The 20,033-nt window shown below is 37.6% G+C and overlaps 1 protein-coding gene across 1 annotated transcript in view; it reads left to right on the forward strand.

Annotated features, from left to right (window-relative positions):
- The window catches only part of LOC139686897 (collagen alpha-2(IV) chain-like), a 138,380-nt gene that overhangs the window by 105,802 nt on the left and 12,545 nt on the right, over positions 1–20,033 (forward strand). Inside the window, exon 2 of the mRNA XM_071583972.1 lies at positions 18,833–18,971. Coding sequence (XP_071440073.1) covers positions 18,833–18,971 — 139 coding nt within the window. The remainder of the gene's footprint in view (positions 1–18,832; positions 18,972–20,033) is intronic.

A 20,033-nucleotide genomic window follows, 5' to 3' on the forward strand; every position in this document is an offset into this window, starting at 1 on the left:
AAAGTAAATGTTGCAAGAAACACAAAAAGTAGGTCATGGGACAGATTGGAGGTCTTCTTTGGGCTAGATAACGATTAACCACGATGCTAGCGAGACCGATATGATCTTAGAGTCTGAGGCGGTTTTAAACTGTCATTTAGTCGTCTTGACTGGTCATGTTAGATTCATTTGGAGAAGTCTTATAGTTTTTACTTTATTCTGATTCTTAAGAATTTTATTTGACGATTTGCCTTAAGTTTACGCGGGCGTAAAATAATATCTCCAAATACCAATACTAAATTAAGCTAAATTTTATTTTGGATTAACTTTGCTTCTATTATTTGACGAAAATAATAACTGATGAAATAATTGAAAATTATGCCAGCATTCAAAAAACACATAAAAAAACTAAAAAAGACTATAGGGTGAAAAGAAGGAACAGATTTGGTAAATGTAGATTAACGATTTACCCAATTTACAAAGGTTTCCTGCAGTTATGATAATTTCTGTGCCTCGACGACCACTGGAAGTAAAGACTGAGAGGAAAATTCACCAAGCACACGCCGCAGGATCTAATTTATTCTTGATCACTATAACCCTTCTCGAAACAGTAGTAATTTTCTCCTTGTATTCAACAGTATATTCCAACGGAGTATGATTGGGCAATGACCAGCTAAAATCGATCGCCAATTTACACTGAACATAACTTTTTGTGTAACTTGGCTCGTTTAAGATCGTGGAGTTCGTACTATCGTATTTTTTTAAATTCTAAAAATAGAACCCGAGGGCCTATCCTTTAAGCCTTCATATTCTCTCTACCTTTCAACGTGCCGTGGATCAGCATTCCCCGGCTTCATCCTGAATTACCTCTGCTAAACTGTATCGCCGCGAGATAGCGGTCTCCAAGTGCATGCGCGGTCACTTCTCGTTTGAGCGGAGATCATGACGTTGCCTCAACGGACCGGCGATTCCAGCACGTTAACTCTGTCGGATTAAGCCAGATTCACTTCCCTCTCTCTTCCTACGCACAAACGGACTTTCACGTTCTGTTCTCTGGTACTCTGAAATGGCGCGCGCTATTGATCGCCAGATGTCCAACGTGACTCATTCAGCATGGTCGAAAATTGCTCGCTTATCAGGAGTCCTTTCCAAACATAGCCTTCAATACCCAGCCGATACCGCCACATTTCAATGGGGAATTTCAAAGCTCACCGCTCCTCTTAATCCTAGACCGCGCTTTCAGGTTCCTTTGTCTCACCTCCCACCCACTCCACTCCCAGAGCCGCTCGCTTCCCTCATCTACATGCATCGTTTCTCACTCCATTCACGTTTGGTCTAGTTTGATTTCTAATGTTCTTTTTTAACATTTTCTCCATCTAGTACCGATAGAAATTTAGTATGAAGAAATTACGATAAAAAATAAGACTTGTTAATGTTTCAATAATTACACCATTTAATATAATGGTTTTAATTATAAATATTATTTTTGAATGATTAAAAGTCAACAGGATTACTCATAGTGCTCAGACTTCTCATAAGTGTTTTTCTTCCTCTACCTTTTTGCCAAATTCGTGTGATTTGTTCACTGCCAGCAGCTCTTCTCTATTCAGAATAGTGTGTTCCAGTATTTTTCTTCTTGGCACCAAGTCGTTGCATTGAACCTCTTAATCACTTTCCCACATGTAAATTTTAAGAATGAAGATTTCTCTGTTCTCATTAGTTGAGTTGCTTTTAAAAACGATAAAACTCGGCTTACACAATCGGGATCGTTTTGCAGCTTGCATTTCCCTAACGGACATATCCAAAACGCCAAAGGCCTCCAAACCCTAATGCTTGCCACAATGTATGCCTGCCCCCGCCAAAAATAAAAGTGCAAGGACCACGTCAGACATTGCGATAAAAAGGTACCAAACGCACGCAAGGTCGCGCAATCGTGAAGGTCGTACACTCAAAAGCTGAGGAAACAGTCCCATTGTTTCGTCAGACTGGTTAATGATCGCGCCTTCTACCATCTGCTGAGGCTTTCGCTTCGTAAAAAAAGCTGCCCGGCTCCCTTTGGATAAAATGGAGAGGAGAAATAGGGGAAGAAAAAACACAAGGGAAAATGAATTCCAAGAAGAGAGGGGATTTGGCTTCCGAGCATTGATTAGAGACGAGTTCCTTAGCCCAATCGTGGGGATCGGGTTTGGCCTTTTTTGATGGGGAAGAAAGCGTGGGAGGAATTTGAGGAAGGGGTCCAAGAGAGTTACGGCTAGCAGGGAGGTGTGGAGGGCGCTAATGAGATGGAAAGTAGTTTCTACGGAAATGAATGGATACGGAGGGAATCATTGAAACCTACGACAATCCTTTTCTCTCAATCCGAGCTTGCTACGAGGAGTATGAGGCTAAGTCGATATCTCTAACGGTCCGCATGAAAAAGCTATCAGAAGCACCAAATCAGAAACAGATGAGTTTTTAATGAATGAGAAACAGGATTACTTTTAAGAGGGTGAATTTCAGTTCCCTGTACAAAATATGAAGGATCCGGAAAATTACGCATACATATAAAAAACAAAGATTTCAATTCCTTACGCGGATGAAAATAAATGTAATTAATATGGCAGTGTAAACTACCAAATACGTCATCATTAACAATGCCCGAATAATGTTTTTCAAGAATATACATACATATATATATATATATATATATATATATATATATATATATATATATATATAATGGGCTGACACAACATAACACAAATAGAACAGAATAGACACATATAAAAGAACACTTACACGGTAAATTGTTCGAGCTTTCGGCCCTCTCAGGGGCCTTCTTCAAGAGAGACCTCTCGAGGGGCCCATTATTGTGCCGCTCGTATGAGTTTTTCCGTACAATCGTTATATATACTTATATATATATATATATATATATATATATATATATATATATATTGTTATCAAGTCGTGGTTATAAAAATGTGGCCATAACAATGGATGAATTAATTAAAATCAAATCAACACGAAATTTAGGGGAATCAACAATATGAACACGAAAGTAAAAAGTGTGGTTTTAATGTTAAAAAGAGCTACATGAGAACAGGTAGAAGACGATTTTTCTCAGTTGAATTTAAATATAGGGGTGAAATGCATTAACGTAATATTTGGATGACGACGATTCACTTAATTACAAAATTATGTTCATCAGGGGCAGAGTAACAATTTGGAGAAAATAGATTGGAGTCGTCACAAATTTCCTTCAATGCCTCACGCCGATTATTTGTGAACGGATCCCAGAGGAGAGGCTACCCATAATCCACCTTGAAAAACCCTTAGGCTAAACTTACACAAAAAACTGTGAAAAGCGTAGGTATTTTCACCTAAAGGGATGTAACTTGGCGCTGAGGGTATAGAGCATATCTGATTTTAAAAAATTAGTGCCAGAACTTGTGATGTCTTATTTCTTGATAATCTAGCTTCAAAAAATTATCTTAAATATTTATATTCATCTAAACTCTTCTCCTCATATGTTTTATTCGTGTCGTATCTCGCAGTTACACCGCTATACGATATCTTTGAGTTTCGTCTCTATGTGCTTTGAATATTGAAATGAGGATTTTTGACAGTCTTCCTAGGACTTCGTTGAGGCCTTTTAAATATTGAAACGGCGCATTCACCTGGAGGAGACATTGTTAGTGGTCATGTGAACCAGCGTTAACATGGGGTGGATTACAGGTGAAATTAAATTTTATACCATTCTTAAATACAGTCCTGAGTAGGAATAACCATCATCAAGTAAGGAAGGCATCTATCGGTCTTTTAAAATTACCTTCAAGAATTGATGAGGTTTCAATGGTGGCAACCCATAACTCTGTTACAGCTGGTCAACTTAGGCAAGCAGATGAAGTGGATAATCAAATCCATATAATCTCGTAAAATAATGCATGCTAACATTTATTTTATGTAAAACTTTCATGGCAATAAAATTTGTATTTTTCGCACCTTAAGTTAAAACCTTAAAAGGTAAAACACCCATTCAAAAAAATTATTTTCGAGGTACTAGCTAAATCCTCCTCTGCTTCAGTTTTAATAGAAAAATACGTTTTAACCCACTGTGCCAATTGCGTAGATAGAATATATCATTAATTAATATGAAACGAACCAACACTTGTAAACCATAGGATAACGCATTTAATTGTGATAACTGATTTTTAATAAAACAAGATTAGTACAAAGTCTTTTTAAAATACCAATGGGGTACCACATTTAAAATTTCACAAAAAAAATTGTGGTAAGAATGAAAATATCTAAAAATGGCTTATTTAGACTCATTCAATCGGATTACATACCGTATGTATTTTAAAGCGTCACTCCTTGATCGTGCTCACATTCACGTAAAATCAAGAAATATTTTCTTAATTTAATAGGCCATGGCCACGTTTTATTCCCCTGCGAAATATTGCTATTGTGGTAAGCAATGCGAAAGGTTCGTGAAGACAGGAACATGAAATGTGTAAGAAAGATATGGAAAGAAGATGGTAATCCATATTAACCTTCTCTGAAGTTTTAATTGCTTCCACCTTCATGGAGGAGAACCATTTACTTTCGCCATATTCAATTTGCGCGATTTATAAGAGGAAATTCTTATGTGAGCGTTCTTTAAATGCATTTTAATTCCAGAGTACACAATTCACTAGGAAATCTCCCATTGTACTTTATATTTGTGTTTGTAAAAATATCCATTAAGATATTTCTCCTTAGGATCATAATATGAATAAAATGAAATCGGAAATAAACCAAAACTTTATAAATGAGTGGCCTATTGATAAATTTCACAAGGAGAGAAATTTTTATTTCTCTGAAAGATGATTCGATTACGAGATTTGACGATATCGTGTTCTTTAGCGAGGATTCTGCTGAACGTGTTAACTCTGCTGCCATGCACTCAATGGCATTTGAACCCAAATAATTTTGGTCGGAAGATAAGCATGTCACTCACCAGAATAACTTTCAATCCAAAATATTCTTCAATTTTCGTAATGAAAACCATTAAATATAATTGGCATTATTCTTGACTAATTATTAACACTCACGGTAATGCATCCAACATTCAATGCGATATTCGAAATATACTCAAATTAAAACGAAAAAGATTGCAAATAAATTTATTTTCTACAAAGATATTATTATAAATAAACCATAGAATATTTTAATTAATTTCAATCAATAAATTTAATTTATTAATAATTTATTTCAAATAGTTTTATTTCACTTCTGTATTCACGGTTTGTTTTCATGAGTTGGTTTAATCTTCATATTCCTTTGAAAATTATTTTACAATATGATACATTGCGACAATGTCTTTCTGTCATTCTTACGATATCTTAAGGAATGTTTGTGCATGGAACTTGCAGATGCTTGCCGCCAAAAATATATTAACGCAAATCTCTTAGAAAGAGTCCCTTAGGAAGCACTAATGGCATACATATTAGACCAAAGCATAGGGATGTAAGACAGAATGATGGTAGGAATGAATTATACAGAGTTAAAGAGGGGCTTATTGTAGAGGATTATATTGGGTTGTGTTTTTTGAGGAGAAAAAAGAGAATTGTTGCGTAGCTTGCATCCACCCAAAACCCAATTTTCAGGTAGATAATTTATAATTATGATGAAAACAGCATTTATCTTTAAAAAACTTGTTTCCGACGAAAAAAATATGCATAGTTATCTTATCATCTGGAATGAATCAATGAAAACTAAGTAACTATGTGTGGCCTTTGGTATCTGTTATAATTAGATTACAAAATTTTAATGCCTACTTACTATACAGCTCTCAAACTATTTTCTGGATACTAGTAATAAGGATTTTGGTCATAAGATTCTCAAAAATTGCCCATATATTTAGTGAGCGAGACTTTTATTTGTCTAATGACGGTGGCATGATAACCGAAACGTTGGTGAACCCCGTGAGTGTCGTTTCCACCTTTTCTTTGTCTAAATAGTTTTTTCCTGTCGTCATATATAGTGTCGCCGCCCGCGAACATTCCCCGAGTGTGCATAGCAGGCGTATGTCGTAGCGGAAGGTGCATGGAGAGTCACGCAAGGGGAATCGTTAAAACAAACCCATCCCAATACACCACACCAATCAAAAACCTTGGAAATGCGTGCGGATTATTCGACGGAGAAAAACGAATCATAAGCCGAATGTCAAAGGATCATATCAACCATCGTCCTATTTAAGCTACGAGCTCGATTAATCGGGTGGCCAAATAATTCCACCCTCGGTTGGGTGAACGGAAAAGGTCGGAAGGGGAACCGTATGTACCGATAGTAGTCATCGTCTGGATCGTCGCAGCAGGCACGACGAAACCACAAAGAACGCCTGTACCTCCCTACCCACCCCAACCCTTTGGCTTTCCCCTCCCCATCGCCCGCGCCCTTAATCTTCCCGGCGTAACTCAACCCCGTATTCGACATGCAAAACTGAATATTTGAAGGGTTAATTCCGTGGCAGCAAGGAGCGCATTCCCCCTCGTGGGGCGCGTTTATCCCGGGCGCAAACCTCGCCCGCCTTCCTACACCCCCCAGTCTCTCGATTTGCCCCCTTTGCACCGGGGAGGGCGTCGCACTCTCCCATCCCCTCTCTCTCCATGACATTCCCGCTCTCCACCAAATCCCCGGCACCTCCCCCATTTATTGAACAACGACCCTGCCCCTAATCCCGCCTCCTCCACCTTTATACTTCCCCTTCGAGACTCAGTTACGAAGTTCAAACCACCTCTCGTCATCCGCTCTCCACCCCCATCTCCTCCCCCAACACATCCCTTCCTCGCCACTTGTCTTTGGGAGCACTCAACTATGTTTTACCGTTGTCGTCTTTGTTCTTCTCATTATCATTCATAAAAACCTTAGGAGCTCATAAAAACCTTCCTTCTATCTCTTGGGCAAAATATAGCCGAACGCACCGAAAATGTTCCCGTGTTTCCTTTGGATATCGGTGTAGTAATGATTTCACAGCGGGTACCAGTTCAAAAAAATATTTCCGCTCGCTGCAGATGTATTTTGCTTTCTATTTGTTTCTCGGAAAATTCGCTTCTTTATTTTTATATCTGAAATCGAAAAAAATGTTATTTGATAATGAGAATTGGGGCCCAACTTTTCGTGTTCCTCGGGCCACTTAATTGCTTTCAAAATATCATTGGGTTGCTCTAAGGCTTCAATATGATTCCCACTATGAAAACATTTTATATTAATGAATTCAAAGAGAATACTATTGCTAAAATTCCATGATATTTATTACTGTTACAGCATAATAATTTATTTGAATAGTCCACATCAATCAAAACATGCCCAAAAATCTAAGAAAAATCTTTCTCCACTCGTATTCCAGAAATTGTCACGCCGAATCTCACCCTCGAAAATTAGGTTTCGGGCCAAAGAAAGATTTTGTGCAAAACTATAATCTTGTTCTTTCAAAAATAAATTGTCAAACATATTGCGACTATGTTCTTACTATGCAAAGTTAAGTTAAATAATAATCACTATTCAATACCAAGGCTATGTTTTTAGTTTACCAAGATGTCAACGTGTATGCATAATTTGCCCTTATTAACCGCGCTATTGACGCCATCATGGGTGTAGCACAAGGAATAGCAATTAATGGTAATCTTAGTATTATTTTATCAGCCGTTTGTTTTTAACAGTTGGTCCAATAGTGCCAGTTTTGTCGTCTTCAACCAGTTTTTATTTGAGGTCATTAATATTTCATTTAATGAAGCAGGTGGAGAAATATCCATAGCTATTCCTTGTGCTACACCCATGACGTTCCTTATTTTAAGGGTCAGGGGTAGCATATAACCCTTCCCAGCATCCAGCGCCAAACATCAAATGTCAAATAACGTGCATAACTTTTCAAAGGTTAAAGGAGTCGATCAATCTGACGGTATATCATATTCTATCGATCACAAAATTCCCTTGGTACAATTTTTTTGATATTTCTAGAGAAATAACTTCCCTTTTAAAGGATATTTGGATCGTGACCATTGGACGTGCCATCATTCATCACTGACAAACATACGGTCTTCATAGTCAACATAGGGTACAAGCCTCTTCTGCCATAGAAAACCCTTTTAAAGATTTAGCGTTCCTTTTATGTTTATTTCATTGAAATATTACACAATAAATACAGCAGGGGGCACAGGATGTATTCAGTCAACAGCGCCATTCCAATAAAATTTGGTACAAGATGCGTATCGATGAGAAAAAATTGGTATAGGCATCTTTCTTCCGTATACAGATCTGCCGGAAGCCCTATATTTAGTATTCTTTCAAGCAGATTCCTATCTCATGCATCCAGTAAAATGAGCATTCACAATTCGCCAAAAGACTATATGACGAATGATACGACTGACGATTCAAAGGGAGCTAAGGAATAGCTAACCAATCACACTTACGACCTAATCCTATAGATTCACATTCTATCTGGGATTCAGCATTCAGTACTACTTTGCCAAGCATAGATATTGGTTTCTTTACGCGTAAATGAGATTCGTAATTCGTATCTATCGGGTACGTATTAATTTAAAAAATCATATAAAATGTTTAGAAAATATACTGCATATTTTCAGAACGCTTGCGATAATAAGAAGGACGTAAGCGTAACATAATCGCAGGAGAACTTAAATGGGGAACCTTCCCAACAAAAAAAGGAAACCTTCAGAAACTGAGGGAATTTTAGATGCTTGGGCACTTAGACACCTGGCACTCGAATTTGCTTCTCACCTTGAGAACATTATGCGGATCCCCACGCCATAATAGTATATTAGACCATCCGGATCAAATAAAGGAACTTATCTCCATCTGAATTTCCTTTACCGAGCACTCATTTCCCACAATTACTGGAGCTCGTTTCCTCACACCTCCACTCACATTCTCACCAGGAGGTCTGCATGTTACGACATGGGCGTGTAAATCTGCCGAGATTTTATTTAGGAATTTAATTTCAATGTACTTTATCATAATTTTGACGGTCGGTCACTCAGAGGTGTTCCTATTTTCAATCCCCACCAAACTTACAGTTCTTGAAGACAAAGGCCCGGAAGTTCTTAGCCTTAACTACCCTGGTCAAAAGTTTACTCCCAAGATAAAGAATAAGGCCTTTCTGTGACTATGAGGACGTTTGAGTACGAAAGCAATAACTTTACTAGTAGTGTAAACGCGATTGCTATTTGCATTCTAATCTAAATTGAGAAGTCCTGACAGTAGTGATGAATTAAACGTCTCCAAAGTATAATAACATTAAGTAATAGTCCATCATATTTTGAAGTATTGTGTTTTGCATTGAAATGGAATTACAGGAAAGCATTCCTTTGCTTAGACAACATCCATAGACTCAAGATAAAACATCCTTTCTACAATGTAACATCATAGTTATATCCTCATCTTCTGAGTCCATCGCCGTGCTCAGTCCTCCGTTCAAGTTTCCTTTCAATAAATCTATACCGATCACTCCTTCAATACGAATCTCCCAATTTTCCGTTTCATATTTTCTTTGAACCAAAGATATCAGAAAAGAACCTCTTCGGTCAACAGAGAAACCGTTTTTCTTTCATACACCAGCCTTGCAGTCATTCGTTTACATAATATTCAACTGTTTTCCAATATGTCTTCAATCTTTTGTTTATTCTCATCCATCATCCAGCTTTTCCTCTCCCTTTTCATACTTCTTTACTTCTTGTTTAATTTTAGGACCCCTTTCAGTGCTACTTTAAATTTATTATGGAATCAGAATTAACAGAAAAATACATTATTTTCATAAGAAAATGCAATGTATATACGTGCAGAGCGGAAAATAGCTCACTTAACATAACAATTCACCCGAATTCGTTATAATGGCAAAAAATTTCCACAACCAAAACCAGCGGCTCCTACACGAAGTGAATCCACGGAAATAAATTTTTCACACAAAATTTGCATTGCATAAGACTTTCGGGATTGGAAAAACACATTTTAAAGGTACTATCATTTAAAAGCAGTCTAGCAGACAAGGAATACTTTTGATGGATTCAGTATCTGAACTTTTCTATATTTCCCAACCCCGCCTAAGACGAGACGAGCAATAAATCCTGCATTACAATAGGCCTCTTCTGTAAAAATCTTCAGATCTATACGTACTTTATGACTTCTTTATTTCATCTAACATCGTTCTTTGCCTGCATCTCCCTCGTTTACCCACCATTTCTCCTTTCACACAACCTTCAACAATCCTTTGCCACACAGTATGTCCTAATGCACTTTTCCTAGTCTTTTTTTCTCTCTCGTGGGAATCATCTCCTTCGTCCGAGCCACTCGAACGTTTAATTAAGTATGTTGCTGCCAAAATACACACAACTTGGTTTTAGTTGAATTTTTCATAGGACCTGAGCATTCGCCAAATTACGCATTCGGTTTTGTACCCCAAGAGTCCACCAATCATCTTAATTCTGTGATAGTGAAAAATGTGTGTAATTTAATGCTATATGTATTAGTGCCTGGCAAATATTACGAGCTAAACTTTAAGAAAACGATGGAATTAATTAAGGCCCTATCGCCTCTATTTCGCGGCAGGATAACTTCATTGTGAGTAACTGGCCTTCTATGCATCAATTTCAACTCAAAGGCTAAGTATTTTCAAAACAATGCGTCATTTCGTGCGAATCATTCAGCAAAACCCACGCTTCAACGGTACGAATGCAACGCCAAAGCACACTTGACTTCACTCGGCCAACACAGTCACCGGCAAGGACACCAATTAAGCGACTCGTCCCGGGGGAGGGGAAATAGGAGGAAAGATCCCCGAAAAACTTCCTCTCTCCCATTTTAATTGCTAATGGTCACAGCTTTGCGCCTGATGAATGGGAAGACGTGCCTGGTCGTTAGCGACGGGGAATGACAGATGCGAGTATCACGTGCTCCCACAGACGCGTCCCCCGAACTTCTTGCCCCCTTCGCATTCGCTCGCGTCCGTCCCCCACCCCAATTCCCCCGCCCCCAACCACTCTTCCCTCCCCTCAGGCTATTCTTAGGTCTACTCCCCCACCTACTGCCGGCGCCTTACCTGTTCCGCCAGCGCAGTCGTGCGATTATATTCCACCACACAGCGCTCCACCTCCTCCCACACCCTCACCACATACCTCACAAGTTCCCCTTCCTGTTCACTACGCACGCAATCCTGGGCACGCGTCTCTCATTAAGTGAAAAAGTGACCCCTTCTCTTTCTCCCAACCCTAATCATCACCCTCCTTCCTTCCCCTTCTCGCCTTCCATTTTCTTTCCCCTTGGATTCCGTCATTCTCTTTATACGCAAATCTTTTACACCCTTTCCACTTTCACTCTTCTTTCGCCCATTTAACTAAGTCTTTGTGTTCTCAACTCCTTTCACAAGGATAATAGACAGCCAAGTTCGGAAAATTTGTCGGTACATATCAGCACGAGTTGACTTTAAAAGCATAATCATTAGTTTATACTCCAAATTTCCGGTTCACTGCACTCTATTGTGATGATATTTGGTGTCCTGCCAACTAATTGGAGTTAATTAAAAATCACAATTAAATACTTCCTGCTATAACTAAGTGCTAGAATAATTTTACGCACCGATATAATTTGAATAAAAATTTCTGAAGTTCCCACAATACTTCACAGTAAATTTCGCCCGTGACCGTCAAAAACTACGTATACCTTCCGAATAGGCAAAATATCTAAATTAAATTATTGATATAATTAATCGGATCCCATTGATTAGTATATTAATTAACTAAGTATTTTAATAAGATATTGGGGGGTTGATATTGACGTTAGTAACTACTATGATACTTACGGGCAAGGAGCCAAATTTTTATTTTTTCTATTTAGTCTAACAGTATGTTACTTGCAGTTAAACAGTTTAGTAAAGGTTTCTCTGGTCATCACTGACCCTCCCCCAGCATATGATCACTCTAATGCCGATTTGCTGGATAAAATTGTTAATTGGGAAAGAAAGAGTCGGCACCGGTATTTGAAATAAGCTTACACGCCCAGGAATATTGTTCGGGAGAATCCAACTTTAAGTAATTATGGAATGATGAATAATGTACCCAACAAATAAAGCAACATCCATCTCCTAAAATTGGAATCTTGAAACTGAAAGATCATCGGCTTTTCAACGCGGAGTAAAACAGAGCATATGCATAAAGAAACTTGCAAACTAATGAAATGAGAATCTGCTAAAATAGGGCTCATTGTAAATGAAAGGAAGAACAAATAAATGACAATGCCTGAATCAGAAAATTGAAGAGCACCTTATTCCCCAATATTTGAACGGGACCAAGTTTAAAGGGGTCTTTTTATTGGATTTTTGGACAGTGAAAAAATACTCTCAGGTAACCGTGCATATCTTGCAAAAAAGGCGGTTGTCATAATAGCTCTTTCAAGAGTAATACAAAGCTGAAAATTTTATCTATACCGTAATATTTTTAAATGCTGTTTAATCTATGAGAAAGATAGATAATAATTTAATAAGAAATGCAAGTATACATATTCGCTATTAACTCTTTAAAATACGCTTATTTCAGTTTAAGTTCACTTTATATTTTAAAATATTGTCCCGTCTTGTGATGTCATACATCTCATCTTCTTGTAATTACCTCAGTGAGCAAAGGGTCCACTTTTGATAAAGGATGAAATTTGGCTCCAAACCCAATATTAGTTAAGAAAATTTTCTAAAAAGAAGCGACCTTAAAATTAATTGCATAAAATATCCGTGGCATTGAAATCACTAGCAAAATTTCTTTGAAGATTTTATTGCAACAAATTCATTTTTCACAAGCCACTGAATTTTCCTCATTCCATCCCCAATCCTCCCACTGAGACCAGTGATCGCAAAATTGGTATCAATTCATATTCAAAGCAGCAAACTTATCAAATATGGCAGCTATAAAAGTTTCCCTTTCATCCTGCCCTTGACCCTTCTTCTCGTCTCCTAAGTAACCATACTTTCTCTTCCGACTTGTGCTCTCACGAGGACCTAATGATCCCAACTTCGCAGGAGTGTCATGCTACCGTCAGGCTTCTTTTCCATTCCCTCTCCCCCTTTCTCCAGATTCCCATTCCTGCCTCCTCACTCGTGCCACAACTAGTCACGGAATCTGCTCAGAGTTCAAAATAATGGCATAAATCGACTATCCTTGATCGGATAGCGACCGCCGTGAAGGCAGTTTGTTCAAGAAAAGTTCTCATGTCAAACAGCCTTTATTGCATCTTTCACCAATTGAATGCAGAAACGCAAACCCCTTACAGATCTATAGACTCCATTCGATAAAATAGCACGAGGCTTCAAGTCGATATATAGCTATATTTCCTTTATATCTTGAGGAAAATAGTTATAAAACTTATCTTACTAACATTTTGTTGAGGGGTAGTTCAGATAATATTTCCGACAAACAAAATTGTATGGCTACTTGGAAATCACAAGCTCATATTATGTATTTAATATCTATTTAACAATTTTCAACTGTCCTTTGAATTTTACTTGAACATTTTGAAAGATATCGCTCATCACGATGAAAAATTCAAAACTTGATATGAATCATCTGTTTCAAGTACTATCAAGGCTTTTTGGCATTCCCTTAATCGTTATTCTAATTCCATTGTTATTTTTCAAGATACTAAGGGAAAAGAGATCAGTAGCTCTGATACTTGAAAATTTATTAGAGGAAAAGGATAGGTGGTAGTTATTAATATTTCTGCCCTTATGTGCAGTCACTTGGGTTCGACGAATTTTAACCTTTTACTATGAAAGTGCATTCTTACGCCAAAGGATGTCTCCCTTGACTTCTTGTGACAAGTGGTCACAGAACCTCCACTCGGCCTTTGATCCCAGTCCCTCTCTCACAGAGAGAGACATTTTATCCGGAGTTTCTTTTAAGACTTCATGTACTGTATTCATCAACCCCCTGCAGGCCTCCAACCGTAAGTCTCTTCCACCATGTCTCGGCCAATCTTCATCCCGCTGCGGTCGCGGCCAGCGACTCCTTCACTCAAGAAACTACCTATCATCCACCAACACATTCATCACGTTCCCGTTCTTGGAGCCCTTCCCCTTCCTCCATTCTTTAAACCCCAAAACCTAATCTTGCTCTCCCATAGTCGATCCCGCGGACGACGACGTTTTTAAGTTCCCCTAATCAACTCCGAGGGCAGCTCCTCTTTCGAACTGGCTGAGGCTCATCCCACGGTCCCGACTGCCCACCTCCACGAATCACCGCACTTATTTAAAACACCAAGGAAGGTGTTATGGTAATAGCTTTGGTAGAAGTTATAAGGAAATGCGAGCTAATGAAGATCTAAATAATGGAAGATACCATTTTTTAAACGTATCCAGGTTAGTAAAATAAGTGCAGATTGCATACGCTTCTTAATGTACTTATAATAAGAATTGGTTCAGCTTATAAGTTCCGTGGAGCGACAATGAGCATAGAAAATAAATTTAAAATGGAAAACTGACAATCGTATGTTGAGGTTATGAGAACGGTGTACATAGCAGAGGTTTTCAGAAGCAATATTCAGTTGGTGTCAATCCAAAACTTACCTTAAACGATAGACTACCAATAATGATTATACTGGTAAACATGAATGAATATTCATGGATATAGGTATATACCTGTATATACCTATATGTGCCAAAATTCGTTTTTCGAGTGTCAAACTTTTTTGGATCTTTATAATTGGAAAACTGAAAGATTCCTTTCGAAAAGGAAGAATTTTTCACAATTTCGGAGAATTTCTGATGGAACTTTTGGCTTGTAGAGCTATATGGAATCCAAAATCGCTCCTTGCTATCCATGAGATATACTTATGCATTAAATTGCTCTTAAATATTTATTATCTCTTTCTGTTAACAATCTTAAAAGCATTTCTAAAGCTTTGCCATTTCTCTTCCAACATACCAACCTCTATATTTCGGCACTAACTCGTACCTATTATGCATTAACCGGAATTTTTATTATCATCACAAATTTTAGTCTCATTCCCGAAAGTTCTTAATTGAAAAACTTCTTTCATTTTTTTCTTTAATAAGGCGCCATCTCTCTAAACACAAATCTCCAAACACCCTACTTTCCAATTAAATACTGTCACTTCTTACTTTTCTAGTGTGGGTAATGCAACAAAATGGTTAGGAAAATCATTTCATGTCTAAATCAATAATTGCACATATTTCGCATAAACAGCCTGCCTTTTAACACACTACTGCGTGTCTTTAATAAAAAACATTCACAAGAATGACAACGGTTTTACGGAGCAACAACTCCCCTGAAGAGGAAAATATTTTTTCCGAAGTAAAAATTATACGCAAATGTGAAAAATAATGCAAATATGTAGCATGAAATTCCAAATATATTATAGTACTGACATTTCGTGAATTTACGAATCGCTAATAACCGACATGTAGCGGAGTACCGTTAGATTTCCTTCTTGGAGTTCTTTCAAAATTTCACGCTATTTCTTTTCACGCTTATATTTCTCCTTAGATATTACGCAGACCACCAAAAACATGTCTTGAGCCGTAATTTGTATTTATTTTGCATATTTTCCTCTCCATGGGTGACTATGATCTTCAAGCCTTCCTTTGCTATGAGGAATTGTTACTGGGATGCATTTCATTCCTTGATTCTATGTCTAGGAACACCTGTGGTTTAATGAAGTCGAATCTGGCGCCCCCGACGAGGTTTACCCTTGTTTGGGAAAAGGATGTATTAGAGAACGAGGTAGAAAAAGTCAACATTTTGACAGAAAACTTATAACTATACCGGCTCCTCGATCTTTCTCAGGCAAACAAATTCAATTTCCTTCGTCAAATATTAACTGGTTAATTCAATTTCTTCCCTCAGTAACCGTTTTAATTCTTTTCTTTTTAACATCTTAGATATTTTATAATTCCGCATCCACTTGAATCAGAACTCATAAACCTACTGGCAAAGGAATACCCCAATTATTACGACTCATTCAGTAAAACTCTTTCGGATAAGGAATTCTTCCGTATTAATTCTTTACATCGAGTTCAGACGGGGAATTATTACCGTTTAATAGACAAGTATGGTTCACTACCATGATCACGCCATATTTTGGAGGCGCTGAAATGTATTCACAAAGGTTCCTTTATGAGCATCAATGACTATGCCTTAAGTTTTAAAGCGAGGTAAAATGTTGGGTGGCTATAAAAGATTAGACGCATGGGGAGAATACCACTGAAAAACATCGATGGTCAACGAAATTGTAAAAACAAGGATGAAGAAACCATGCGTGAAGCTTTATAACTGGGCATACAAGGGAACTTACATATTTTTACATGCAAGGAGTGCTGGAGTTTCACTGACCCTGCCATTAGACTCGATTGATACTGGCATGATACGAGTACTCTATGTCGGTGAGAAGTTTATAAAGTGCCTATACCATAATTTTCCCCACCTTGGAAATAAATGTCACGCGCGACCAAGGTGGCACGCAAAGAAATAGCTAACACTCGCTGAAAATAAAATAAACTCTTGATGAGTGGATGAACGTACATCACGTTGAGGGGTTGAGTTTTTGGTATGTTTGTAGAAATTACTCTCGGTCTTTCGCCGGGTGAGTCTCCACTCGGGCCGAAGTTTCGATGCTCCTCTCGGGCATCCTCTTCAGAGGAAGGATGACCCGTCGAAAGACCCCAGAGGAATTTCTACACTCAGTAAGCCGGGAAAGCACTAGATATTACATTGCGACGTGTTCGTCTAATAACAGAAAAGCACCCGACAAAAGTGAACTAAACATATCCTCAGCGCGATTTTTTTCATCCTGTACCAAATTAAAGATTACATTCTGTTTTATATAATCACTCCAAATTTAAAAAAAACTGGAGAATTGCGCGGAACTGATAAGTTGGACTGCAGGCACCCAAATTTCAGGAAGTATTTTCGACGCCATAGTCAAAATTGAAATGGCGGATTAAATCACAGCAGATGCGTCAAGTCGATTGTCATTGACTCTCTACTTACATTTATAGATTAAGTATTTGTCTTTCTCTTTGATGACAACATATTTTTTCACTCATTAGATCCCTTTAGTTGACTATTCAAGGTGACTACAAAGGGAAAAAGGATTCGTTCGACGCTCAGGATACTCAAGTTTAGCCCGTGGTTTTCATAATTTATGTGTTCAGACAATGGAATCGAAAACAGGATGAAATATCATCATTATAAATACTCTGTAAGACTAGGACAAGATTTTAGCTCCCTTAAAATTTTGTGTAACTCTCCATTATACCCAGTTATACGAGTACGAGTATGATGTGCTGGTTTATGATAGAACGTATTATAAACACAAGAATAGCATAGCGTATCACTGTTTAACTCTTTGTTTGGGTCGTGATCTTTCGACAGGATAAAACGAATTGATCAATCTGTTGTTTACTCGATATGCGTAGTATGGTTGAATTATGTCGCCATTATCCGATCTTGCAATGTAGTGTGGCTTCAAATCGCTAAATTTAAGTACTTTTAACACATTTTATCTTTCTTTAAATTTTTGACTGGTCATACCTACAATAAATTTAAATGCTTATCTTTTACGAGACCATAGTGAATAAGAATTCTCCACAGTATATGCATGCTTTTGGAGTAACGTGTATTATTTCGCAAACAAATTGATCCATCAAGTACTAACCGCAGTAGTTACCGCTTAGCCACACAACAAATGAATCATTTGCCTTTTTTTCCATTCACTAACTTGCTCCGTTTCAATCGAGTAACATCCCAACCGGTCTATTTAACTAGACTTGTGTCCGTATTTGCCCCAGCAAACGTACGAATTCCATCAGTGGCACCTAGCGGCAGTCTCTCGCGACGCTACGGCGACTGCGCAGGAGAACCGCTGCGAGACCTGACCTCTAACGGAAACGAACGAACTCGAAGATACATGAAAGCCTGTACCGAGTTCTATAATTTTGTTCCATGTTCCTTCTGGGTCGTGCCAGGAGGTTTCAATGAAACTCAAATACACCTGCTGGCCTGAAGCCAAGGATTACAGGGAGGGACGTGGGAGATCAAATTTGGGTGCCTACCAGAGTGCGTGATGCTGCGAAAAAATTAGTGCAAATTTCGGGCACTATTTGCGGGAGCACTGTAGTTTTATCCCTTTTAAAGAGGTCAAAGAGATCTTTACTACTTGATGAAAAGTAGAAATGAAAAATAAGGACTTAGCGTGGAATTCGCAAAGCACAATGAAAAACGGTAATAGTACAAACACATACAAAAAGAAAGTACACGTACATATTAATTTTAGCTTGGGTTCATCAAAATTTACCCTAACCCGTTAGACTGACTACTGCTAATAAATTTCAGATATTAAAACTAATAAAAATGAAGCCATGAAGAGATTATTGGATTAGCTAGCCGTCATCACACTAACTATTTGGTTAACACTGTTGACGACATGCAACCTTCATCACTAGGGATCTTTTGAAAAATTAAATAAAGGCTTTGAATAATTGACGAAATTTCATATGGGAATCCATTCGTATGTTTTTAATAGTATCAGCCATAATAAAGCATAAAATAATCTGTTTAGTCATCTTTTTTTCTATTTTCATTCCTACCACGAGACTGCAAATCAGTTGTCGATGATTTTCAAGTTACAGTTATTGGTTACAAACGAACCGGGAAGTAACTTGGAAAGCAAAAATCGTGCAAATAGAAACTTAATATCACGAGTCCCCCATTCTGCAGAAGCAGAAGTCATTATTTCGCACAAAGCTTTTTTAGTGTTAAGTTGATAAGCATTTTACATATCAGTCTAACGAATGCCTTCATTTTTTTCTTTCCAGATATTTCTCCTAAGCTCCTGCGATGGGACGAACGCCGGGCGAGTGAAGAAAAAGCGGCAAGCCGACGACGAGAGAGAAGTAGTCGTGAACATTGAGCAACCTGACAAATCTCAGTATTTGGAGCAAAACTTCAATACAAGTAAGCTGTTGAAGGGCTAAGAGACCATAAAAAATTACAAAGGAACGAGATGCCAATGAACGTAAACCTCTTGTTTAGGACTGGCAGATTCTAATATGCAGAATGAATATGTTAAACGTTTATAATAATAAAAATTGTAATATCCACCGTGTTTCATTGCGTACCATTTGTTTTAGTGCCAACGCTTCATGATAAGGTATACCTAATACGTTGATGACTCATTGGCATTGACACACACTATACGCAATAAATTACTCGGTGGACATACACTTTTTCTCATTTCAAACTACTTCATTCATAGTCTTAGAGGTCATTCATTAGTTTTATTGGTCTTAATAGTATCGATCGTTGTAGTTGTTGTAATAGATTTATTAATTCGAATTAAGAGAGCTTTCACTAGGCGAGAATAAAGTTCGGAGAATTAGAATCTCATCGAAATGCAATTTTTATCCAAATTTTCAAATAGCGAAACCGTTATGCACTGATAAATAGTGGCCAGCTCCATCTAATACTACACTTGCACCGTAACCATTTTCCAATTCAGGCGTTTATTTAATGCTGAATACGTTATTTCGAACACTTGATGAAAATTTATGGAATGCCTCGAACATGAAATTAGAAGACTTCACTTCTCCATTTGACCTAACTGGTCACTAGTTTCTCAGTTTGACTAAGCTGGTAAACTAGTTTCGCTGACTAAATCATTTATTCATAGCTTTTCTTTTACATTTTTAAGTCGGTGTTAATTGGACCAGTTAAAACTACTCAAAAAACTCCAATTAATAAATATTCTGATCTAGCTTTGGTTAAATATTTTAATGGTCATTTTTTCTCTTGACAATAACTTTTTTTTCTTTACACGCTTCTAAGAGTACTATTACGTTACTTCTATAAATGTTAATATTATTCGCTGTAAGAAGCACAATCGCTTTCATGAACATTATGTAATATGAAAATTCAGTCCATATTGAGAACAATAAATACATGAATAAATAACAAGAACAAAAACAAATAAATTAGGGCGAACAATTTGATATCACCTTAGTAAAGATTTGCAGCGAT

This window comes from Hetaerina americana, unplaced genomic scaffold, assembly GCF_022747635.1.
Source record: "Hetaerina americana unplaced genomic scaffold, ioHetAmer1.1.p SCAF_15, whole genome shotgun sequence".
Classification (NCBI taxonomy): Eukaryota; Metazoa; Arthropoda; class Insecta; order Odonata; family Calopterygidae; genus Hetaerina; species Hetaerina americana.